Raw genomic sequence first — 25,773 nt, forward strand, 5'->3', positions numbered from 1 at the left:
ATTTCACTCTGTTCTTTGTTTGGAGGCAGATTTTTTTTTTAAATACCAAGAAAATTATTTTATACATATATAAATTTCCAGGCTTTCGAATACCTTTGGAAGTACGAAAATCAGAGGAATAATTCTTTTTAAGAATTTAATATGCTGTTATCGGCTTAGGACACAAATCTGGGTTTTTGAAAAATAATGAATCAGATAACATGGTACTAGTACTTCTACACTATCTTATATTTTAAGCTGCTTTTGCTAGATCTAGAGATTTCTGGGGCTGAAGGAGCCTTAGAGATCATAATCACCCAATTTTATAGATGAAGTAACAGAGGCCTAGAGAAGTTAATCTTATTCTTTTGACAATAAAAGAATTGGGTCAAGTAAGTTGTAACCCAATGGCGAGTAACACATAGGAGTAACTGTGGCAGGCTTTACTTCCAGTCTACTCCATTCATCTCTATAATATCCAGTCATCCTTCTCCTTCTCTTCTCAGTAAACACACAGTCTAGTAGAAACTGTGATTTGCTGATCAAGAATAGCTTCCAAACAGGGTCCTTTAGGTGCTCCTTGCCCCCACCTAGTCCAGTGTAGAAATCCAGTAGTGCTCACTGTCCACTTATAGGAACAATCTTCCACCAGTGTCTAGTGTTTTGTGGGCCTTGAAAAACTGAAAGATTTGTTGGTATCCTGTTATTTTGTTTATTCTCTTTACTTATTATCTTCCTGTGTCTCTCCCTACCTGATTTGCACATACGGCTGATTTTGGAGACAGGGTTTATGTACACCCATGGGAAATGATATATCTCTTCTCTATAGGCACTAACTGGTTGACCTATTTAAGCTTAATTTCTTCTTTGGAGTTTAATCATTCTTTTTTTCTTTGGGCAGGGGGCTGTGTCTCTTCCAGCAGCCACAACTTACAGGCTTCCAAAGTGCTTTTTGAGACTAATGTGCTGCTTTCCTCTTTTCTATTTAGGGGACCCTGAGAACCGTAGGAGGTGATTACTTGGCATATTGTATTGCCCTCAAACAAGATCTAAAATTTAACATAATCAGATGCAGGCTTTTACTGCTGCCATCAAAGATACACAAAGCTGTACACAAATTAGAGTGGTAAAGACAGATTTAAATCAGTAATATACTTTTGCAATAGGGAAGAGGGTTAAGGGTGAACTGAACTCAACTTTGATTTGTACAGAGGTGACTGGGCATTTCAAAGGGAGACTGAGGGAGTAGAAAAGGAGGTGAGCATGGGGCTCAGTAGAATCAGGTAAGTGAAAAATACAAAGGGTGATCAGTGTAAGTGTTGATTAGGCCAGCAGTGTCTCTTAGCTGGCAATTAACAAAGTTAGGATTCTGCCCTCCTACAGAGAGACTGGGAGACAGAGGCCTATCCTTTCTGATGACTACATTTCAAAGTTATGGCCTTCAAAGTTATGAATTGTTGGAGGTACATATGCATCTCAAAAGGACAAAGGAAGGATTCACAGTTGTAAGCCCTTTTTAGTAAATGCTTTAAGAAAGGGAGGCCTGGGCCTATTTTCAGGTGTTGGCCAGAACAAAGTAAATTCTTTTGGCAAGCCTTAAGCTTTCTCAGGCAGGCTCCTTATGGGGTCATTTTAGGGATGTGGCCTTGAGCTGTTAGAAACTGTGTTAATGTTTAAGTCTTTTAATGTGGGAATAGAGGTGTGGATTAAATCATTCGTGTTGAGTACCTACATTTTTATAGGCCAAGGCTGAGCCTTAGTCATGAAGAGTTCTCAGAGGAGCCCGATTAGAGTTTGATAAAGGAGAGGATGTTTCTCACCGAGTAATTTTAAGATACGTTATTTTATTTCATTTTTTAAAATTATTTGCAAAGCCTCTGTTTCTTCATATCTAAAATAGGAATGTTAATATCTCATACAGTTCTTGGGAGCACGTAGTACAGCACTGTCCAATAGAAATATAATGCAAGCCTTACATTATCAATGTCCTCATAGCTACATTTTTAAAAAAGTAGAAACAGTAAAAATTCATGGTACTTTAATATTTACCTAATATATTCAAAATATTTCAACATGTAATCAACATTTTTAAATTATTGGGAGCTTTTACGTTCTTGTTTTCATCCCAAGTCTTTCAAATCCGGTGTATTTTACACTTACAGCACCTCTTTTCGGACCAGACACATTTCAAGGGTGTAACAGCCACATGTGGCTCCAGCATTGGACAGCACACGTCCAGACGAGCTAAGCAGACACGCCCTGCCTGCAGTGGGCAGGGAGGCAGGTCTTAGCCAGATGGGGTGGAGCTTCTTGGAAATCGTTTTTGGGCCTCACCGGCTCCCGTAGGAGAGCGCCGGCTGTGGCGGTGCCACGTCCCCCGCGGCGGCTGCAGGAGAATCAGTTGGGCGTCTGGTCGGTTCCCGGCGGTCATGGCCTTTACTCTGTACTCGCTGCTGCAGGCGGCCCTGCTTTGCGTCAACGCCATCGCCGTGCTGCACGAGGAGCGCTTCCTCAAGAACAGTGAGTGGGTCCGCGGGGCCGGGCAGAGGTGGCGGCAGAGCCCCTGGGGCGCGGACCAGAGCCAGGCCGCGTGAGGGGACTACCAGGGCCAGGACAGACGAGCCGCCAAGAGCTTGGCTTTTGGGGCCTTTCGTTGCTGGGGGAAGCCGAGCCACTTTCTTCTCACCAGGTTTGAATCCAGCAGCGGAGTAAGGATTATTTAACAGACGCTCACTGTGTGCAGGGCCTTGGGAGTGGGAATGGGGGACGGTACGGAGGCGTGCCAGCGACGCCCCTGCCTGCAGTTAGTTTAGGTTAGTAACTCGATGCACTTTCCTGTGACCACTTTTAATGGTCAGAAACCTAGGTCTAAGTTTTCAGTTAAAGAGAAAGGAGTGTGGCTCATTTGGAGCATAGGTAATTAGGAGAATAAACTCACAGAAGGCCATAGGGGTTCCCAGGCTTTGGGGCTAAAAGGAAAGGGAAAGTGTTGGTATGATCACGACATCCAGTCACCAGTGTTCCAAGGAAAATTTATCCAGCCCAGATTTTTGGATGCCTACCATGCTCCAGGAGCTGTGCTACGGTCTAAGAGTACAAAGAAGAACAAACGATTTCTGCTAACCAGGATCTCCATGACACCCCGGCCAGGCCACTTCTTGCTATATGAGGCAGAATAGAGGCAGGATACTGCATGATGTGCATCATTTGTTGCAGTATACCAAATATATCTCTGAATCACTGAAACTCAAACCCGTGAATAAGTTTGATTCATTTTATTCCTTAAGAAGAGATTTATTGAGCCCAAATTATGTGCCAGGCCCATGAAACAGCTAGGGTTACAGAAGTTACCCTGCCCTCCTAATGGAAGTTAACCTAAGTGAAATTGAACAGATAACAATAAGGATGCAGAATATTATGAAAGAGAAGTGCAGGGAGATACTAACCTGTGAATCTGTGAAAGTTTCTTGGAGGAAGTGTGTCTAACCCAAAATGTGATAAGTGAGTAAGACATTAACTATGTGAAGGGGAGAGGATGTAAGAAATTGGGAGGGTAAGGAATAAGAGTTGGTATGAAAACGGCAGGTGAAAATAAGGCTTAAGCAGGACAATGACATGACCAGATTTGTGTTATTGGCAAGATTTGTGTTGTTTGCAGTATGGAGTACAGATAGAAAGCGTAGAAGACCGGATGTGGGAAGCACCATCCCGAATAGGGCCAGTAGAGATGCTGAGTGTACTATCAGTTGAGTGGACATAATAACAACAATAATAATAACTAATACTTAATATTATATGCCAGGATCTGTATCCAGTGCTTTACATATATTAACATGTATAACACTGTCGATAGCATTGTGAGATAGATAACGTTTTCAACCCAACTTTACAAATGGGCAACCTGAAGCATAAAAGGGAGTAGGTAACTTCTAAGATTACACAGCTAGAAGGTGGCAGACCTAGGATTCAAACTTAGTCTGACTCAGGAGTCCATCTCTTCATCACTATACATACAGAAAAGTAGAATGGGTCATGTCATGGGTTGAATTGTGCTACTCCCCCCACCTCCAAAGATATATTGAGCTTCTAACTCTTGGTGCCTGTGTATGTGACCTTATTTGGAAATAGGGTCTCTGCAGGTATAGTCAAGTTAAAATGAAGTCACCCTGGATTAGGATGGGCCCTAGATTTAATGAGGTGTCCATATAAGAAGAGAGATATAGAGACATACAGACTCACAGATGGGGAAGAAGGCCATGTGACAACAGGCAGAGACTGGAGTGATGCAGCTGTGAGCCAACCAATACCAAGCATTGCTAGTAACTATAAGAAGCTGGGAGACAGGCATGGATGAGATTATCACTCAGAGCCCCCAGAAGGAACCAATTCTGCCAATATTGTGATTTAAGACTTCTGGACTCCAGAACTGTGAGAAAATAAATTTCCATTTTGTTAAGCCACCCAGTTTGTGCTGCTCTGTTACCGAAGCCCTCCCAAACTGTTAGAAATCAAAAGGTATTTTAAAGTTAGAAAAGGCAAATGTTTATGGTTTGGACATTGGGAATGCGAAAGGAAGGAACAAGTCAAAGACCCCTCTTGGTTTTCTGGTTTAAGCAACTGAGCGAAGAGTCGTACCTTTATGAGTTAGCACTGGAGGAAAATTGGGGGAGTGGGATGGGTGGATAAGAAGATGGAGAGATAATGAAATAAGTTTTGGACATGCTGAGTTTGTGAATATATCTGAGATATGCAAGTAGAGATGTGAAATAGTCAGTCGGACTTAAATCCGTAGAACAAAGCAAGAGCCAGGGTAGGGATTGAACTTTGAGTTTGTCAGCCACAGATGATAAATGAAACCATCGAAGAGATGAAATTGCTCAGGGAAAGAAGAGGACAAAGAGAATTGGTGACCAGGACAGCCCTAGAATCTCTTCCAGTATTTAATGTTTAGGTAGAGATGGAGGAGCTGACAGGAGAAATTGATGAGTGAGCAAAACAAAGAGATGAGAAAATCTAAATAGTGGAGTTTCACAGAAGCCAAGGAGTGTTTGAGAAGAGATAGTACAACTGTGGAATGTTTCGAGAAGCCAAGAAAAATAAGGACTGAAAAATGTCTTAAGGATTCAGGGTAGTAGAGGCCATCAGTGATTTTACAAGAGCAATTACAGTAGTGGGTAAAATCCAGATTGGAATGGGTTGTGGAAATAAGTGGACAGTGGTGAAACGGAAACAGCAAGATTACCCAAAGTTATCACTACATTAGAGGAAATGAAAAAAAAAGTAGCGGGAAGAGGATGCCAGGATGTGTTTTATGGTGGTGGTTTTGTTTTTAGATAGGAGAAGCCTGAGCATGTCTCAGCAATGACAGTGAGAACTAGGCAGGTCTCTTCAGCAAGTCAGTGCCATGGCAAAAATGGGGAGAGAGTGACCACTGAGGCAAATATACACAATATAAGAATAACAAAAGTAGGAGAGAGGGAGATGTAAGGGACATACCCATATGCAATGCATGCATTTCGATTGAATCCTGGTTCGAACATGTCAATTGTAAAAGACATATGGGGAACATTTGGTGAAATTTGAATATGGACTGGATGGATACTGGATGATATTAAAGAATCACTGTAAATTTTGTTAATATAATAAATTATACTATTATAGTTATGTAGGGAAATATATTACTAGTAACTTAAAGTATTCAAGCAGTAAAAAAGATGAAGCATGTATAACAGTTATTAAATCTGAATGATAGGTATGTTTAAAAACTTTCATAATTAAAAAAGGAATTGCTAAAAGAAAGAATCTAGTAGTGAGAGAAAAGATATGGGAGAGAAGTAAAGTAATTGGTAGCCTGAGGATTCTGAGATGCACAAAGGGATGGGTTCTAAGGCACAGATGGAGGGTATGGCTTTAAATAGGAGGTTGGATACTTTCTTCATTGGAAAAGGAGGAAGGATTAGCTGGAGAAGCAGGAGATTCCTGGATTTGGTGGCAAGAAGTTTTTCTTCATTACTTTTAACAAATGAGCAATCCCTATGAGCTAGGAGGAAAAGTTGCAGCAATATCTGTCTCATATATCTTGCAGTGGAACAGATTTTTAAAAAATAATTATGCAGATAGTTCATGGAGCCTGGCATAAACACTTTGAAGGAAGAGAACTGAGTAAAAACTGTGGGAATGTAACCTGGTTGAATCAGGACAGCGTCAGTTCCTAAAGAAATAACATTTCAAGCCGAATTCCGAATTAGGAATAGGAATTAGCCTATTTTAAGGTACCTTTAAGATTCCCAAGTAGAGCTGTCATGTAGGCAGTTGCAAATATAGGTCTTGTAATAAATCATATTAGTAAAATAAACAAAATCACACAATCATCACAGTAAAAACATTAAAAAAAAAACATTCAACAAAATCCAACACTCTTTCATGATAAAAACATTCAACAAACTAGGAATAGGTGGGTGCTTCTTCAATCTGATAAAGAACGTCTAGGGAAAATCCAGTTAAGGTTATACTTAACGATGAAAGACAGCGTTTCCCCCAATTAGGAATAGAACGATGTCCTCTCTTGCCCCTTAGAACATTGCAATGGAGATTCTAGGCAGGGCAATTAGATGAAAACTATCTTGTTTGCAGGTGACATAATCTTTATATAGAAAGTCCTAAAAAGTCACTAAAATTATTAAAACTAATGAGTTCAGTAAGGTTGCAAGATCAGTAACAAAAATCCGTTACTGTTTTTCTACACATGAACAATCAAAATGAAAACAATTTCATTTACAATATTATCAAAAAGAATAAAGTAGGAATAAATTTAACAAAAGAAGTGTGAGTCTCATGAAAACTACGAGACATTGTTGAATTAAAGAATAAAGGTTTTTAAAGATAAAGAACACGAAGACATCCCATGTCCATGGATCAAAAGAATTAATGTTTTAAGATGATAATACCAAACAATATTGATTTACAGATTTAATGCAATGTCTATCAAAACCCTAGGTGGCTTGTGTGTGTGTGTGTGTGTGTGTGTGTGTGGTGTGTGTGTGTAAACTGACAAGTTGATCCTAAAGGAAATGCAAGGGATCCAGAATAGCCAAAAAAATGTTGAAAGAGAACAAAGTTGGAGGACTCATGCTTTGAGATTTCAAAGTTTACTACAAAGCTACAGTAATCAAAACATGAGGTATTGGCATAAGAATAGACATGTAGAGCAATGGAACAGACTTGAGAGTCCAGAAATAAACCCTTACATTTATGGTCAATTGATTTTTGACAAGGGAGCCAAAACAATTCAGTGGGTAAAGAACAGTCTTTTCAACAACTGGCACTGGAACAACTACATATCTATAGGAAATAGAATGAAGTTGAACTTCTCCCTCATACCAAACATAAAAATTAACTCAAAACCATAGACTTATAAGCCGTAAGATCTAAAGCTGTACAACTCTTAGAAGAAAATATAGGCATAAAGCTTTGTGACTTTGGATTAGACAAAGTCTTTTTAGATACAACACCAAAAAGCACGTGTCAAAGAAAAAATACATAAACTGGACTTCATCAAAATTAAAAACTTTTGTGCCTTTAAAAGACACCATCAAGAACCAAGAAGACAACCACAGAATGGGAGAAAATATTTGCAAATTACATTTATGATAAGGGACTTCTATTCAGAGAAGTATTACAAATATCGAGAACTATTACAACTCAATAATAAAAAATAAATAACCCAATTAAAAATTTTGCAAAGGATTCAGTGGTCAGCATCATTAATCATTAGAGAAATGCAAGTCAAAACTATGATGAGATAAACTTCACACCAACTAGGACGACTGTAATAAAAACATCATAATAGTAAGTGTTGGTGAGGTTGTGGAGAAATTGTAACCATCACACATTGTTGGTGGGAATGTAAAGCAGAATAGCAGCTTTGGAAAACAGTAACAGTTCTTCAAAATGTTAAACATGAAGAGTTACCATGTCACTCAGTGATTCCACTATTAGGTGTAGCCAGAGTAATGAAAACAAACAGTCACATAAAAGAACATGAATGTTCATAACAGCATTATTTATAATAACTAAAAAGTAGCAATAACCCAAATGTCCACTGACTAAGAAGAGATGGCTATAATATGTGGTATATCCATAATATGTACTACTACTTGTCAATAAAAAGGAAAGAAATATTGATACATGCTACGTGGGTGAACCTTGAAATCATTATGCTAAGTGAAAGAAACTCTAGTCATGAAAGACCACATATCATGATTCCATTTATATGAAACATCCAGGATAGGCAATTATATAGAAACAGAAAGCAGACTAGTGGTTGTTTGGTGCTGGAGGGTCTGAGGGCATGGAAAGTGGTTGCTCATGGGTACAGGGTTTCTTTTGGGGGTGATAAAAATGTTCTGAAATCGAGCATGGTGATGGTCGCACACCTCTGTGAACATACTTTAAACCATTGAATTATATACTTTAAACTATATGGTAGGTGAATTATATCTCCGTAAGTCTGGGTTTTTTTTAAACCACACATTAGAAAATTATTCAGACAGGTATTTATTACATCCAGTGCTAATTATGAGTGATACAAAAGAAACATGAAACAGTGTATTAGTCAGCTCAGGCTGCGAAAACAAAATATCATTAAGCAAAGTGAAATCTTGTTTCCTGATACTTGGTTCTTCCATATATAAAATAAAGACTTGTTTTCTGTCTTCAAGTTTAAGAGTTAACGTGTCAGAAATTAATTAAACCCTGTCGTCATATGAGATAAAGAAAAAATGTATAGTCATATGAGATATGACAGGTGGACCTGAAATAAGGACAAGAGAAGGACAAATTGCAGAGATGAGGGCATATAAGTCTTTAGAAGAATGCGTAAGGCAATCAAAAATTAGCAGATAAAGGCAAAGAAATAATGATTTATGATATCAAGAAAAGACGTACAAGTAGGTAAAAGGCTCATTTATGGAAAATAAGTGGGATAATTGGCTACATTCCTCACCTCAAAACTGAGAAATGATAAATAATCAAAGATAAAAGGTGTGGCCCTGCTGGCAGGATACAACATGCTCTGAAGGCCTAACCAAGCTGTGGCCAGGTTTAGTTTAAAATTTCCCCCATGTAATGTAGATAGTGCATCTCAGTTACATTGTCTTTATACTGACATTTAAGTTGGATGTTACAAATTCTGAATTGGACCAATTATTCCACTTGACACTGCTTTAGTTTTGTTTATTTTTTCAGTTCTGACTTGAAAATATTTTGTTTGTTTAAAAAAAGAAGAAAAGAACTATCTGATGTCACAACAGTCATTTTTACTGAATTAAATGCCATGAAGTAATTATTAGACTATAGTTTATTTTATAAAATGCAAGTGAAAATGAAATGAGTTTTTGCTGCTTATCAAAGGTAAAAAATATAAAGTATTTAACCTAGTATTGTTTTTACTTTTAAGTCATTACGACTTTATATTTTATATCTTTAACAAAGGCTCAAGGTAATCTTTTAGGGGATGACTAATGAGGGAGCAAGGTGAGTGCATAATAAATTTTAACACAGCTAATCATTTTTATATTATGCAGTTGGCTGGGGAACAGACCAGGGAATTGGCGGATTCGGAGAGGAGCCAGGAATTAAATCTCAGCTAATGAACCTTGTTCGATCTGTAAGAACCGTGATGAGAGGTAAGAAGAAAAACCAGTGAAGCACTGTTAAGTTTTAATTTTGTGGTTTGATTTAACTAGCAAAGCTTCCTAGTGTGAATACTACCACATACCATCTTTGTAGTGGGAAGTATTTTTTCTCTTCAACCTGGCTTTATTGCTTAAAGGTTATTGGTTTCTTTCTTAGTTTGCCTCTTATTTCTATCTAAGCCAGTAGATGAAAATGAAATGCTCAGTGGTATAATCAGATTGTATGTTACCTCACAGAGTTGAAAGACAATGATGATGTTCTTGCCTTTTGGAAATTCTCTTGCTTCCAAGTAGTTAAGTCATCTAGAGTCCTCTAAAGGCTCTCAAGAGAAAAAAGTCCCATATCTGCTGTTCTGTTAGAAAATATTCTAGAGCAACTCAAGAAAGAAGAGTTCAAACCTTTTATTTAAAACCATTAAAATTAGGGTCTGTCTCTCTCTATCTCTATGTTGTCTTCCTCTTTTTTGAGCTGCTTTACTCACAACTTTGGATATGATAAGTTTATTCTTAATTTAGTGATGAAGCTATGGAATCTTCTTTGCACTGTATTTCTAATGTCAAGTGTCGCTGGCAGCCATAAGGGTCAACTTCTGCTTGAGTCCAGTGTGTTGCCTTGTTCTCAGAGCGGCACCAGCACTATCCACAGATTTTTTCATATTGACCTAGTTGTACCAGTGTGATCCTTATCCCCAGCCACACAAGCCCTCTTTAAAATTTTGGATTTTGGATCCAGTGCATGTTCGAATGTTCCTGTTATAAGTATTTACAACATGATGATGATGACTTATTGTTTAAGTATTTCTATCTTTTCTGGATGCTAGTAACTGATCGAGTTTTTTTCTGATATTTTCTTTATAGTAACGACTTTTTTTTCTTTGCAGCGCCCTTGATAATAGTAAACTCAGTTGCAATTGTATTACTTTTACTATTTGGGTAAAGATCAATGGAGGAAATGGAGACTCAGAAGAAGAGATGCCAGTAGAAGTTATTACTTCGATCTTTATTGGAATATGCATATCCTAGCTGGCTGACCTTGGACTTGACAAGAATATAAACCTGAAAATAAAACCAGAGTCCCCTATTTATCTGATTTTTTAAAAGTTGCAGTTATAGTTTCATTATAAAAAGATCAGATAATCAGAGGCAGTAGCTATTCAAGACTGTAATATATTTGATTGCTGACTGTTAATAATAAGTTCATGCTTTGGTGAAGATTGTTAAAAGGTACAGCACTGTCACTCTGTGTTTTTAGAGTTTTTTCTCTCTCACTTCTCAGGGATGAATTTTTTTGCAAAGTTTTGAAATTCCTAGTGACTTAGCTATGATGTGAGAGTGATTATCCTCCTAGATAAAATTTAAATGTTGTTTTTTAAAGTACTACATGGGAAATGATAAAAAGGTAATTTGGATAATTTTATTTTGAACTCTTTGATTAAATATTTTTGTCTATATATTGTCTTGGTTATGAAAAATTCAAATTGATGGTAACTGTTGAGGAGCAATACTCTGATTTTAGGGAGAATTCTAAATTTATAAGTCAGATAGTCACCTGATGATTCTGTTTTTGTTTTATTTTCTTTTCATGCATTCATTATTTTACTAATGTATCTGAGTGATGAGGCCAAATCAGTGTCTACATATATTCATTGGTAGAAAAATTGTGTAGAAAAGTCTATGCCCTTTTTACAATGATGACTTATTTTTTAAAATCAGCATAAATATTGGCCTGCAAGAGCAATTCTAAACAATCACAATTAAACTGTACTGTGTAAGAAGACTTTATTGTGAAGCATTTACCTCTCCCAAAATTATCATGTTTCAGTTTCTTGGAATAGCTTATTAAGGGGTGTGATTCTTAATTTTTCATTCTGTCTGTCAATAGGGCATTCATGCTGGATAAGTTATTTTTTGTTTTATTTTTATGTCTTAAACCATCCCATATTTGCTCATCCTGTAATACAATTTGATGCAGAAAAAGTAAAACTATGTAAATGTTTTTTTCTGGAAATTATCAGTTATAATATTTTAAAGGGGGTGGAAAGGCATCTTTGTTTATAGGAAAAGATTTGTAAATAAAGTTAAATTTCCAAGTCAAGCACTTGTTTTTGTACCTTAGTATATATACCTGTCAGTGTTAACAAAATTCTCATTTTGTATGTAACACTTAAATATGTTCTTTGCTGTGAAATCACTGAGCACAGATTTAATGAAAGTAAACATTCACAATCCATTTTATTCTTCAGTGAATTGAATTGCTGACATACATCAAAGTGACTCATGAGCAACTTTTATTCTATGACTTCAGTTACTTCAAAAATTTTAAAGCAGGTATTGAATGCCTGTTGACCAACCCTGAGTTAGAGATAGATTCTCTCTGGGTTGTGGGCTTGCAGCTGAACCAAAGAAATGCACCAGGGATTCATAGTTGATTACTTGGCTCATGTAGGTAACATATTTGGCACTTAGAGGCAGTGTTCTTACAAACAGCTGATGCATGAGTCTAAGCTTCAGCCACTGAACAGATTAAAAAGCAGCAGTTAATTGAGGGTACTCCCATTTATCCACAGGCTATGAGCCATACAGGAACTCTGGAAAGAAAAGAGAGACCTTGTCTTGATGCCATTTTCATGTAAGATTTCAACATACCTTCATGCTCATTTAGTGTTGGGATACTGTCCAAGTTCACACTCCACTGGGGAGCAGTCAAGCAGGGCAAGCTCAGAGTATTTTGTAGCAAAGCAGTTCTTGGGAAAGTGAAGCACTGAACATCAAAGTATTTCATCTCTGGAGGCCACTTACACATTTTTGGCTTTAATGTGCCTGAAAGAAGGTACGTAAGCTCTCACAGGTTAACCCTGGTTTCCCCAGAGCAGTTGTGATTTGGTAACCATGGTACCTTGTTTTAGTAGACATTAATTTAAGTCTCTGTTTCCTGCCCACCTCTTCCCCCTTAGCCATTCTCTGTATTAACAATTTGTGATCATTCTGGACTCCAAATATCCGTGACGTTTATGGTCCTATGTATTCTGGCCCCGCATCTGAATGCCTCCTACCTGTTGTGAAAGATCTTGGCTCTAGTCTATAAATATTAACCAAATTCATACTCTAATCAAGTACACTGATTTTCAAACTTTGTTAACAGCAGAATGAGACCTTCAAAGGAGTAATAACAATTGTAATGCTTCAATATCTAAAACAGATTAGAGAAGGTCCATTTATTTATTTTTAGTTGAAGCAGGGATTGGGCCCAGAGGCCCACTGTTCAGCCTCCACCAAACTCTGTCAAGTTTCCAAAGGCACTTCCACAAAACTACAACTTTTCAAAAACATGGTTTAAAAGGCTGTCTTAAAAACTCCAGTTTTAGATAACAGTATGCACGGAGATCTGTGTTCTATAGGTATATGTAATCACCTACACATACATGTTTATGTACTCATCAAAAGAATTGAGAGAAAGCAATATATTTGAGTAGTAGAATGGCTAAGGGGGAAGAGGTGGGCAGGAAACAGTAAGAAGCAATATATTTGAGTAAGAAGCATAACCTTTTATCAAATGACTTAAAATTCTTAAGACTTTAGTTGTTTTTCATTGTTTCATTTTAAAAAATGGTCAGTAACTTTTAGAAGTCTGCTCCAGGTGATACATATATATTTTTCCAGGTCGCTAACATTTGATTCTAGGTGCCCCTCAATGAAAGAGATGTTCTCCTGAAGTAAAATGTTTTTGGTGAAATGAATCACTTTCTCATTGACTTACAGTTTAAAAGTTATTATTACTAATAAAATTTTGATATCAAGCAAAATGGAATTCTTTTTTGCTAAAATTTTTCTTGGCCTCTGATTGGTCATGAGATATCAGATATTGTGAAAACATTCTGTGCAAGGACCTGGGACACACAGTGGGCAATGCCCAAGGGTTTTAATGATCAAGATAAGTTTTGGAATCCTCTTTTTGTTTCAAATCAGCCCCTCCCTTTTGAGGTCTCATCCTTTCTTTACTCATTTGGCCATTTGGCAAGCAAAGCCATTTGAGTCTTGATTAGAAGGAAGATATCAGTCTTCCCAATATTCCACATCATAATGAATGACACCATCTATTATACTACTCAGTTGCCCAAACCTGGAACCAAGTAATTATCTTGATGCCTTCCTCTCCCTTACCATCAATCTAATCTACCACCAATTTCTGACTATTTTACCTCCTAAAGATCTCTTGAATTTGTCTTTTTTGCTTTGTTTCCACACAGTTCAAGCATCTCTCTTGGAACCCTGCAGTAGCTTCTTATCCGATCTCACACATTTGGGCACCACTCCCATCCATTCTCTTTAGTGCAGCCAGAATAAGTATTTAGGAAAAAAAAAAAAAAAATGCATGTCTTAGTAGTATTTGCTTGCTTAAAATCTTTTGGCGGTGTTTTAATTTGGTCAAAAACAGGCTCCCAGCTCTAAAGGGGAAACTAGGAACAGGTTCCTTTTCCTTCAACCAAGTAGGCCCTTACACAAAAAACGAGACTTAACAAATATGAGTACAACAAAAACAACCTCCGGACCCAGTAGAGGGGAAAAGCAGAGGGTCCCTAGTCCAGGGAAGAAAGAGTTATAGCTCGCAACATGGCTGACAGCAGCACTGGGTAGAGGTGACCTTGGATGGTGTTCTAGCAGCTTGTGAGTCTCAGGTCAAGGGCAGAGCAGCAGTTTTGTCAGGGTTCCATATATATGAACCAGGGTGTGTATCTATTATGTCAGATTGCTCCAGAGTTTTTCATTTAGTTATTTTCATAGAAAGTACATAAATTGACCACCTCTGCACACAAGTAGTTTATTTGAAAGGTAAGTAGAGATCCCCAACGTGTGTCGGGGAGGGGAGCAGTGAGGGAGGTGGTTTTACGTATCCCAATATATTACTCCCTTCTAGATGATAGGCAAGGCCTGTGGTAGCACTCTCTGAGAGGTAGGGTGGGAAATGACAGTGTAAAGTTTTGGAATAACTGTTGCAGGAAAGAGGAACACCACCTGAGGTCGTGGTTAATAGCAGTCTTAAGTGCCAGATGCTATTCAGGTAAGAAAGCAGGACCGCAGAGATTGAATGTTTCAAGGAAAGTATCTAGGAGATGACTCCTGAGTTACTCCTTGGGAATGAGGGAGAAGTCGCAGCAAAGAAAGTTATTCAATGAAACTTGGTTCAACAATGGTGCTGTGGAATGGGAAAAAGCTACTGGGCAAAGGCAGAGGTTTTTGTTTTTCCTCTTGCATCTGGGCCCAGCAGGTCGCGCCCTGGAAGACGTGGGTGTCAAGAACAACTCTTTCTCCTTGAAGGCGGTGAAGGAACAGGAGTAGACCCGGTACTGGTTGTCGGGGACTGGGAGGAAATCCTGGGCGGATGGGGCAGAGATGGACGGGAAGAGGCGGAACTTCCGGTGCGGTCCTGGGTCAGCTTTCCGGCGTCAATCTGGCCGCTGTCTCGAGCATTCTGGACTCGCTACGAGGACGCTGACGACGCGGCTGTGCTGACTTCCTAGTTAGCGGGGCCTTTGCTGAGGACGGCGTGCGGAGCCGGGGTGAGGAGCAGCTCTGGGACTGGTGACCTCTCGCTTGTCTAGAGGCTGAATTTCTTTGTGAGAAGGCTCAGGGACTTATTTTCTGCATCTCTAGGCCATTCCCCTCCTGGGACACGGACCAACGCGCACGCCTGCTCCGTGAGGACTCCCCCCACCCACCCCCATCCCTCCGGACGGACACTGCCCCCTAGACCGCGGAACTACCTAGCGTGCGCGGAGCGGGGCGCAAGGCACTTCCGCCCGGCCGGGCCCTGGGTGCGCGCGGGCGTTGTTTGCCAGAGACAGGTCGTGGCTCTGGAATGGTGGTGGTTCCTCTGAACGCGTCCTTGGGCTGTGTTTCGAAGCTGGCGTCCCTTTCGGTCAGTCTGGCGTTTGCCAGGCCCTGGAACTTGGGCTGGGGCAGAGTGTAGTTACCAGTCCTGAGGCCCTTTCCCACCCAGGAGATGGGCAGGGATCGCTGTTGAGTTAGTGCTGAAAGATTCTTGTTCTTGGATCCTCCCAGTAATAGACGCCTGGATTCATGAACTTAGTTAATTCAGAAGTTTATTGATCGCTGAATAGTACAGTGGAAAAGGCAACACAGTCGGGATAGTGATTAAGTGTAATGGGGTCTTGCAGGGGGATCCTGGTGTAGCCGTGGAAGAAAATGAGTTGGACTCAGGAGTCCCAGAGGAAATGATTCTTATCTGAGACCCGAGAATTAAAGGAGTTGGCCAAGGGAAAAGAAGTTGTAGGGGTCAGGGATGGTGAAATTCAGGGAGCAAAAATGGTTTCAGACAAAAGTCCAGCGACGAAGGAGGTAAAGTATGGTACTCTTGGCCGACTGCAGTGCCATAGAACGTTGGTGAGGGAATATAGACAAATGAGTTGGAGAGGTAAACCAGGACTCTATACCAATGTTCATCGTTCAGACTTCGTACTGAGGGCATTGGGGAGCCACTGGAAGACTTTTTAAGTGGGGAGTAACTGAATAATAATATCATTTAGTGCATACAGTGGTTCTAGACTTTTTTTACTGGAAGCATGTAGGGAAGAAAAGAGAATTTTTACTACCCAAGGGCTATGGGGAAGCATATTCTGAACAGCCCTAGCCTCCCGGGAGAAAATTTTAATTGAACTCTCTTGTATTGTATTAAATATTTATTCAAGTTTTCAATTGTATGCCACAGTATATCTTTATTTTTGTATAAAATGTTTTCTCAAATCCTCAAGTTATGCTAAAGCTTTAGGACATTGTGTCATATTTATCCTGTGATTTTTGTAACCCTTGCACATCCATCATGTACCCTCCCCTGCATTTTCCCTCCCCCTAGACATGCATAATCCAGCCTTTTTGTGTGTAGAACACTGTTCACAATACATGTATCATTTTCTTTAATCTTATCAACCATTAGAGGTGGGTGTTATTCTTTCTACAATGAAGAAACAGGCCTAGAGGTTAAGAAAATTGCCCAGGTTCATACAGCTAGTGAGTCGAAGTTCACATGCAGGCGTGTACAACTCCCCAGTTCTTGTCCTTCACCACTACACCATTGCATTTCAGGGAATGGATTTGGGGCTGGAAATTGAAGATTTGAAGCAGAGATGGCATTTAGGAAGTTGTTGAACTAGGCTAGATGAGAGGTGATGATTCCCAAACTAAGTTTTAATAACAATAGAAGACTGGATTCAAGACTGTAAAGGAGGTGGAACTGACACGATTCTCTTTGGCAAGTGACTGGATGGGAGGAAGGAGTGAGAGTGTCAGGTGGGTACATCTGGATTGATGGTGCTTCCATTCACTCGTAAAGATCAGGAAAAAGCAACTTTGAGGGCAACAAGGACTTTTTGGATTGTGATGCCCTTGGGATATTCAAGTCAAGATGTCCTCTAAAGTATCTTGAAGAGTTTCTTTTAGGATCAGAGATAATCAACTTTGCATCGAATATGTACCAGTACCTGTTGTTTATGATTCTTCTAAGGTATATCCCATATAACTTGTTCAGACTATGGGAGATTGTGGGACATGGACCTAAGATAAACAGAAACATGGCCTATCTTTATTTTTTTTAACTTTTTAAAAATTAAGTTTATTGGGGTAACATTGGTTAATACGATTATATAATTTTCAGGTGTACTTTATAATTTGACATCTATATATTCTTTTGTGTGTTTACCACCCAAAATCCAGTTTCCTTCAGCTACCGTATATTTGATCCCCTTTAAAGCCTTTTCTGAGGGTGATACTATTTTACAATTACATGTTTTTGAAAAAAAAATCTTTATCGTAATATTGAATAGTTGTTTTCCTTTTGATTGAGCAATAATTGACATATAACCTACTAGTTTCAGGGGTACAACATAATGATTTGATATTTGTGTACATTAGGAAATTATCACCATGATAGGTCAAGTAAACTTGTCATCATAGTTAAACATTTTTTTCTTGGCATGATAACTTTGAAGATCTCTTAGCAACTTTTGAATATGCAGTGCAGTTATTGACTATAGTCACCATGCTTACCCATTTCTCCCACCCAGTTTCCCCACCAATGTGTTCTCTGTATCTATAAACTTGGGTTTTTTTTTTTTAATTCCACATATAAGAGAGATTGTAAGTATGATACAATTACATCTGATACAATATTAACTTGTAGTTCAAATAACAAGTATTATAAAAATTCAGACAAGAAAAGAGATCATGGCAGAAGTGGTCAAGGCCTATTGTGGGGCTAATTGAAGAAGTATATTTTAAGATTTGAGTTACATACCTCAGTTTTGTTCTTCTAGGCCTCAGGCAGTCACTTTTAGATATGTAATACTCCAAAAGAACATTTTAGAGTTTAAAAGGTATGTTCTGTGGAATTGATAAAAACAGCATTGTGGGCTTTTTGAATACTTTTGTGACATTAAGCCTATGTGAAGGCTTCAGTAAGGATTAAAATTATCAGTTTTTATTATGACCATTTACTGGCTCTGGTTGAACAGTTTTTAAAAAACAGTACACTCCTGTTGTTTTTCCAATCTTGTTTATATTTTGTAAAGCCTTGAGTATTAGCACTTTTTATTGAATATTAGACATCTCTCACAAAAGTTAGGTTTTGAGAGAAGCTATTGTAGGTTTTTCTGTATGTAAAAAGAGAATATTTTATCTGCATTTTGTGCAACCTTATTATCTTTTGTGGTCAGTTGTATTTTAAGTTAAAGAATCATTTACCTGTTACACGTCCAAATATAATCTTTAGGAACAGCCTATTCTTTTGACTAACAAACTTGTTTCCCCTCTCAGGTAGGTAATAGTTGATGCTATTTGCTGATGTAATCTTCCATATAAAGATCACAATAAAGTTTAGAAATAGAATAAAAATGAGGTCTATTACAGGAGAGGATTTTGCAATTTAATCTTGATTAACCAAAACTTTTAATATCTTTTTTTGCCTCTGCACTCCCCCCCGGCCCGCCCTCGCTCTGGGGCCCCATGCAGGTACATTATAAAAGACAAACAGAACCAGGGGTTTATTTAAAAATCAAAATATTTTGGGGATGGAATTTGTTATACTAAGAATATAATAAGTACCTAGACTAATTTAGTTTTTTATAACTATTAAATGTTTGAAAAATGACTGTCCAAAATGTAACAAGACTATTATGAAATAAGTCATCTACACAAGAATATAAAAACACATGTAAGTTTTTAATAATTTTAATAGAATAAAAAACATCCATATACCCACTGTAGGTCAGGAAGACCTTAGAGGCTCCCTTTGTGCGCTTCTGCTTTGCATCTCATTCCTTTCCCCTGGAGGAGTCACTCTTCTGACCCGTGTGATAATCATTCCCTTGCTTCTCTGCAGTTTTATCGCCTATGCACGCATCCCTATTTCTGAATGCTATAATATGAAACCATATTGTATGTAGTCCTTCGTGACTTGCTTCTTTCACTCTATAGTAGATTTCTGAGAGTTATCTAGGATGATGTTTGTAAATGTAGTTTATTTCCACTGGTTTTTGTATTCTGTGTATGAATTTATTTATAGCACAATTTATTTACTCATTCTGCTATTGAGGGACATTTGTATTGTTTCCAGTTTCTGGCCATTACAAACAGTTCTGCTGTGGACATTTTTGTTCATGTCTAATGGTACAGTGTGAAAGAATCTTTTGGGTATAATACTTAGGAATGGAATTGCTGAGTTGTAGAATATGGTGATTCCAGACTAGTTTCCAGAACGATCTTACTGGTTTATTCTCTCACAAGCCACATATGGAAGTTCCTGTTAAAAACTTTTGATATTTTCAGGGTTAAATTTTGCCAGTGTATTGGTGCAGCGGTCTCCTTCTGCTTTAAATTTGCATTTTCCTGATTACCAGTGAGTTTTGAACATCTTCATTTGTTTATTTGCTAGTCAGATTTGTTCTTTTGTAAAGGATATGTTGAGATTCTATGCCATTTTTCTACTGGGTTGTTTGTATTTTTCTTAATATTTATAGTTTATATTTCCTGGATTCTTGTCCTTTCTCACATGTGTTGGAAGTTTGTTTTCCACTCTCCTTTTTTTTATTCTGTCTTTCTAGTACTTTAAAAATATAGTTGAATTTATATATATTTTCCTTTCTGGTTTGTGCTTTTTATTTCTTGTTTAAGAAAGCTGTTCGTGTCTTTTAGTTATGGAGATACTTTCCTATTTAAAAGTTTTACAGTTTTGTAATAAACATATGGTTGTTTAATCTACCTGGTAAAAAAAATTATATGCTGTGATACAAGAATCCAGTTTCATTTTTTCTCTATAGATATTCAGTTGTTCTAGCGCTATTTTTTTGACCACTTCATTATTTTTTCACTGATCTGAAACACTACCTCTGCCATATTATCAATGTTCTACACATTGGGATGGGGGGCGGGTCTTTCTCTGGGTTCTCTCTTTTGTTCCAATGATCAGTTTGTCTCCTTATATGCTAAAATCATGACATCTTAATTAATTACAAGACCAATGTGAAACTCATGGTTAGCTTAGTATATATACAATGGATAGATGCAGAAATAATTATAGATATGTGTGTATGCATGCATTAGATATACTTAATATTACCCAGCTCTGTCTGCTGAGAGGACCTAGAGACAATGATGTCCCAATAGCAATGAGCACTCCCAGTGCTCAGATCTTGGTTTCTAAGTACTGTTCTCTAATAAAAGGAACCAAGGCTCCTTGGAAAAATGGCTGATTCTAGGGCTGGAGCAGGGAAAGTTCGAGATGAACCTGGAACATCTTGTAGTTCCAGAAGGCAAGTAAATACTGAAAAAACAAAAGGACGGAGGCACAGGAGCCAACCTGAAAGACCTCTCAATTGCCAGAGCTAGAGTAATTTGAGCAACAAAGGAGCATAGTATTGGTTTATAGTTCAAAGAATAAATGAATATCTGTGAGCCCATACCGGTAATAAAAATAAGTGATCAAATAAATAAATGGAGAAGAGACAAATCTCTCTTACAGAAGAATTCTAAATAATAGAATGAGGGCATTCCCCCTCCAGGAGATAAAGCTTAGTTCTTCTCTACCCCTTATAGTGACTTATTTCTAAGAATAAAATATAGAAAGAGCAGAATAGCAACTATGGCGAAACCTAACAGTTATTTAAGTAGCCTCTGTTAATGGTCATTTAGATTGTTTCTAATCTTCTTCTGTTTTAATTTAGCAATAAGTTTTAAAAAATGCAACAGAACCAAGTTGGATTTGGGCAGGATTGGTTCAACATTAATTGACCACATTAACAACTTAAAGGGGAAAAATATCTTATGGAAAAAGTAGTAGTTAAAATCCAATAGCAATTTATGACAAAAATTCTTAGCAAACTGGCACTAGAAGAGAACTTCCTTAACAGGCTAAAATAGCTACAAAGAATCCTACAGCAAGAATACGTATGGTTAAATATTGAGAGCATTCCCTTTAAAATCAGGAACAAGATTAGGATGCATGCTATCACTACTTCTATTTAATTATTATGGAGTTCCTAACCAGAGCACTAATGTGAGAAGAGAAAATAAGAAAGAAGGCTTGGAAGAAAGAAACAGAATTGTCATTTGCAGTTGATAATTGTCGTCTTAGAAAACACAGGAGAATCTACAAGCTAATTATTAGAATTAATAAGAACGTTTAGAATGGTTAAAAGATATGACAAAAAAATTTACTTTAATACACCAACACCAAACTGTTAGAAAAAGTAATTTAAAATAAAATAACATTTACTATAGCAATGTTAGAGCTATGTCTCCACATATATGGAAGACATCTTTATGTAGATATTTATAAAACTATAATTAAACAGAGAAATGTACCATATTGCTGGATAGGAAGATGCAATATAATACTCATCTCAGTTCTCCTAAGATTATTCTATAGATTCAATGCAATTCTAGTCAGAATCCCAAAAGGTGTATTTTTGTTTTTGTTTTGATGGAAAATGACATGCATCAACAGGTTCAGGATTTGTTTTTGGAAATGGTAGTGGCTGAATTCCAAAACTGTTCTGTATGTATTGCAGTATGGAGCAAATGAGTAAATATATTGTTGATACTTTAAAAATTGTGGTTCTCAAATGGGAGAAAAGAGAAATGAATGTGGAATGGAGGAGAGGAAGAACCCTGTGGTGTCTGGAATTGGAAGTGTTATGAATTGATGATTTAAAAAATATATACATTTTTTAGTGCTACAGTTCTTTTTGTCCTTCAAATATATCCTATTGAAGGATTAGAGTCGAGTTCTCTGTGCAGAAGTTGTCTTAACTAGATTAGTTTGTTTCTACTTACATTTCAAGACTGGCTTAATTTAAATTTGATTATTTAAACCATTAACATGATTCAAAGTCAAAACTAAAAGCATGGGCAAATGAGCCACTTCTCAGTGCCTGAATTTCCTCATCTGGGTGGGATTGCTTAGAAGTTTCAATAAGTTGATAAAGACTGCAGAGCACTTAGCATGGTGCCGAACACATACAACATCCAATAAATGCGAGCTGTTCCAGCTTTTCTCCTTTCTCAATGGATTCCTCCCAGTCACTTCTCTTGCTCCTTACTTTTTCTGGTCTCTGACCGGGGCTATACATTGTGAGAAGCAGATGGGTAGCTGTTACATAGTAATGAGTGTATATCACTCTAGGCAGTGCTTTTCACTGCTAGGCAGTCTCCTTAACTCACAGAACCTTCACAGCCCCGCAGGGTATTTATCATTATTCTTCTCCTTTTACAGATGAGGAAATGGAGGCTTAAGATGATGAATGCAGTCCGCCAAGTTTACTCAGCTGACCCTGGATCTATCTGACTTTCATTTCCTGGCCCCACTTCTCCCACCTTCTGCATCTCCCTCACTTAGGCCCTAGGTTCTAGCTTGCTGAGGGGAAGCCTGTGCTTGGGTTTGGGAAGCATGTATAAGGAAAAGAGCAGGTCTGGGCCTTCTTGACTGATGGGCTCCCTGGGTCCAGCAGGAACATCATCTCTTCCCTCCCTAGTCCAGATCATGCCGTCAGTTCTCTCCAGTATGTGCAGTTGCATATCCACTATACATGCTAATCTGCAGCCAGCACTTGCCATAAGTTTGCTTCAGTTCTGGGATTCAGCGTGGGTTTATTTATTTTTTATATTTATACCTTGTGTGCAGAGATGGCTGATTTGGAGTGGAAGCAGGGTCTGAGAAATGGAAGGAGCAAAGGAACTAAAAGCTAGAAGCTGGAAAAGAATTCAGGAGTCATCTTTGCCTCCTGAAAGGAATGCACCTAAGAGAGATTAACAGGTGGAAGAAGTAGACAATCTAGAGCAGTGGTCCCCAACATTTTTGGCACCAGGGACCAGTGCTCCTATGAGAATCTAATGCCCGATGATTTGAGGTAGAACTGAGGCGGTGATGCTAGCGCTGGGGAGCGGCTACAAATACAGACGAAGCTTCACTGCTTGCCTGCCTCTCACCTCCTGCTGTTTTTCCCTATTCCTAACAGGCTACTGGTCTGCGACCCAGGGGTTGAAGACCCCTGATCTAGAGTATTCCTGGCAACTTTGGGAGATGAGCCAGCAGGGGTTAGCAGGCCCATGTTGAAGAGGAAAAAAAATCAAGGCCCCGGGTACATTGTACACGGTACATTGATTCTTTCAGCCCAGATCTCCCGACTGTAGGCAAAAGAAAAAGATCGAGGCTTCATCTTGCTTCCCTGCCCTGCCCCACATATTGAAGAGCAGATTGGGACCAGAAAGCGTAAGGTACTTGGCCAAGGTCACATAATGAATTTAAGGCAGAACCAGGACCACCACCTGCTGACTGCCAGTCTCAAACTCTCATCATTGCATCTCATAAGGAGCTAGCTGAGAAGGAGGTATCTTCCTCCACCCATCATTTGTCTCAAAGTAACGTGCTGTAAACCACCAGAAACCTCTTCTTGGGGGTCTCCACAGATTCTTAGTAATTGCTTACTTCCATCTCCTCAGGTTTTTTCCCTTTTTCCTCTGCTTCTCACTTTAAAGGAGATGGCTCTTCCAGCTCTGCTATCACGTCTGGGCTCGATACATAGTAAGTGCTCAGTAAACATTTGCCTAAGGAAGGTACCAATGAGTGGGGCAACTTGGCAATATCATGTAAGGCTGCAGATGAGTACACACCCTCAGACCAGCAAGACCCCAGAGAAATGTTCACACCCATGTCCACGGGGGAGACATGTACAAGGATGTTCAAAGAAGCACTCTTTGTTATAATAAAATGTGCAAAATAACCTAAATCTCCATGATTAAGAGAACAGATAAAGTGTATAACCATACCATGGAATACCATGAAACAGTGAAAATTAATGAATATTGGCTACATGTGTTAAGATGGGTACATCTCACAAATATAATGTGGTGTGGTAAAGCAAGTCGCCAAGTATAGAAATAATAACATTAATACAAAGCTTTCAACACCTCAAAATCAGGATAGTAGCTACCTTGGGGAGAAGAAGAAGAATGGGATCAAAAAGGATACACAGAGGGCTCTAGCTCCACCAGTGTTGTTTTATTTCTAAAGTTGAGTGACAGGTAAAGGTGGTGGTTGTATTATCCTTGATACCTTTTTGTAAGTCTGAAATATTTTGTTATTAAAAAAAAATGGAAATAAATGGATACATTTTAAAAGACTTTAAAATGAAATCCCATCCTCTTGAGCGTCAATACTATTCTTACCCACTCCTCTATTATCTTTAAACCATACCTTATACTCCACTGTATACAGTATATAATTCATAAATTTTAAAGGGAAAATATGCAAAAGGAGAGTTGCACATTATGAGATAAGGACAATATTGCCAGACTTCAAAATCACCATGTGTCTACAGCCATGCCACTCTGAACAAGCTGGATCCTGTCTGATCTGGGAAGCTAAGCAGGGTTGGGCCTAGTTAGTACTTGGATGGGAGACCACCTAGAAAGACCAGGTATTGTAGGTGTAAAAAGAATAAAAAATAAGAGATTGTAAGCTGACAAAGTCCTTGCAATCTGTGTGGTCAACCAAGGGTTGCCTCGCCTAAAAATAAATAAATAAATAAATAAATAAATGAATAAAATTACTGTGTGACTTTGACCTGTAAATACTATTAGCGCTTTGGCCATATATGCCATTTCAGGATATAATAGTGGAGGTGAGTGATTAGAACATTTTCATCATATCTAACCAAAGATGAAAAAAAATTTGCCAATGATTTAGTGCTTCCATTCTTCCATCCATTCTTCGGAGTACATTATTATTTAAAAATAACAAATGAATAAATTGTTTCACCAAAGAGTTATTTTAAGAAACCTGAAAGTAAGTAGTAACTTCTCTTTTTATTAACTTTTTCCCTTATAGTTTTAATTCAATATTTTTTTTAAAATCGAGCATTATGAAAGTTTTATGAAGCAAATTTTGATTTTTAAAAATCTATTTTTCCCCAAAAGAAGCAGCTTAACACTAAGCAGTATGTTTCTGGATATGAATGATATTTTTAAAGACTTACCAGTTTTTAATGGTCCATTGTTTCCTAAACTGTATTTTTAATTTCATTTGCTCTCTCCTAGGGAATGAGGGATGGCAGCACGCCGCGCGTTAAAAGCTGTTTTGGTAGATCTCAATGGCACACTTCACATTGAAGATGCAGCTGTGCCAGGCGCACAGGAAGCTCTTAAAAGGCAAGCTATTCTCCAGGTTCAGCTGACAAATATGTTTGTAAGTGCCATTTTACCAAGGCAGATCATTAGCTAAATGGATGGCCTTAAGATGGCATTTCACCAGCTTACCATACATATAGAAACTGCCTTGGGTTTAGCTAGATGTCTATATGGTAATATCCTCCACACATTGTTCTCTAATCCTGTATTAGATTTGGCCTTTTGATCTAATCTTTTTGTGTGTGTGTCTCTTTTTCTGAGTCAGTAATGTAAATTTGTGAATGAAAACTCAGGATTCTAGAATATAGAATAAAGAGCATTGGAAAAATCACAAATGAATCCTGGAATCACGAAATGAAACACACACATACACAAAGGCATAGGCACTCTGCCTTCACCTAAGATC

General features: G+C 38.2%; 1 protein-coding gene and 1 long non-coding RNA gene across 2 annotated transcripts; both read left to right on the forward strand.

The window, feature by feature from the left end:
- The first annotated feature begins 2,302 nt into the window (after positions 1-2,302).
- IER3IP1 (immediate early response 3 interacting protein 1) lies at positions 2,303-11,772 on the forward strand. Its single transcript, XM_011360966.2, has 3 exons — positions 2,303-2,499; positions 9,564-9,665; positions 10,556-11,772. Exons 1-3 carry the CDS (start codon positions 2,409-2,411, stop codon positions 10,609-10,611), a joined length of 249 nt encoding a protein of 82 aa, XP_011359268.1. The 5' UTR covers positions 2,303-2,408; the 3' UTR covers positions 10,612-11,772.
- An 11,554-nt stretch (positions 11,773-23,326) lies between these two features.
- LOC111740599 lies at positions 23,327-24,369 on the forward strand. Its single transcript, XR_002780673.1, has 3 exons — positions 23,327-23,456; positions 23,682-23,763; positions 24,161-24,369. It is a non-coding gene; the product is annotated as an uncharacterized LOC111740599 (long non-coding RNA).
- The last annotated feature ends 1,404 nt before the right edge of the window (positions 24,370-25,773 follow it).

The sequence above is a fragment of the Pteropus vampyrus genome, unplaced genomic scaffold, assembly GCF_000151845.1.
Source record: "Pteropus vampyrus isolate Shadow unplaced genomic scaffold, Pvam_2.0 Scaffold3, whole genome shotgun sequence".
Taxonomy (NCBI): Eukaryota; Metazoa; Chordata; class Mammalia; order Chiroptera; family Pteropodidae; genus Pteropus; species Pteropus vampyrus.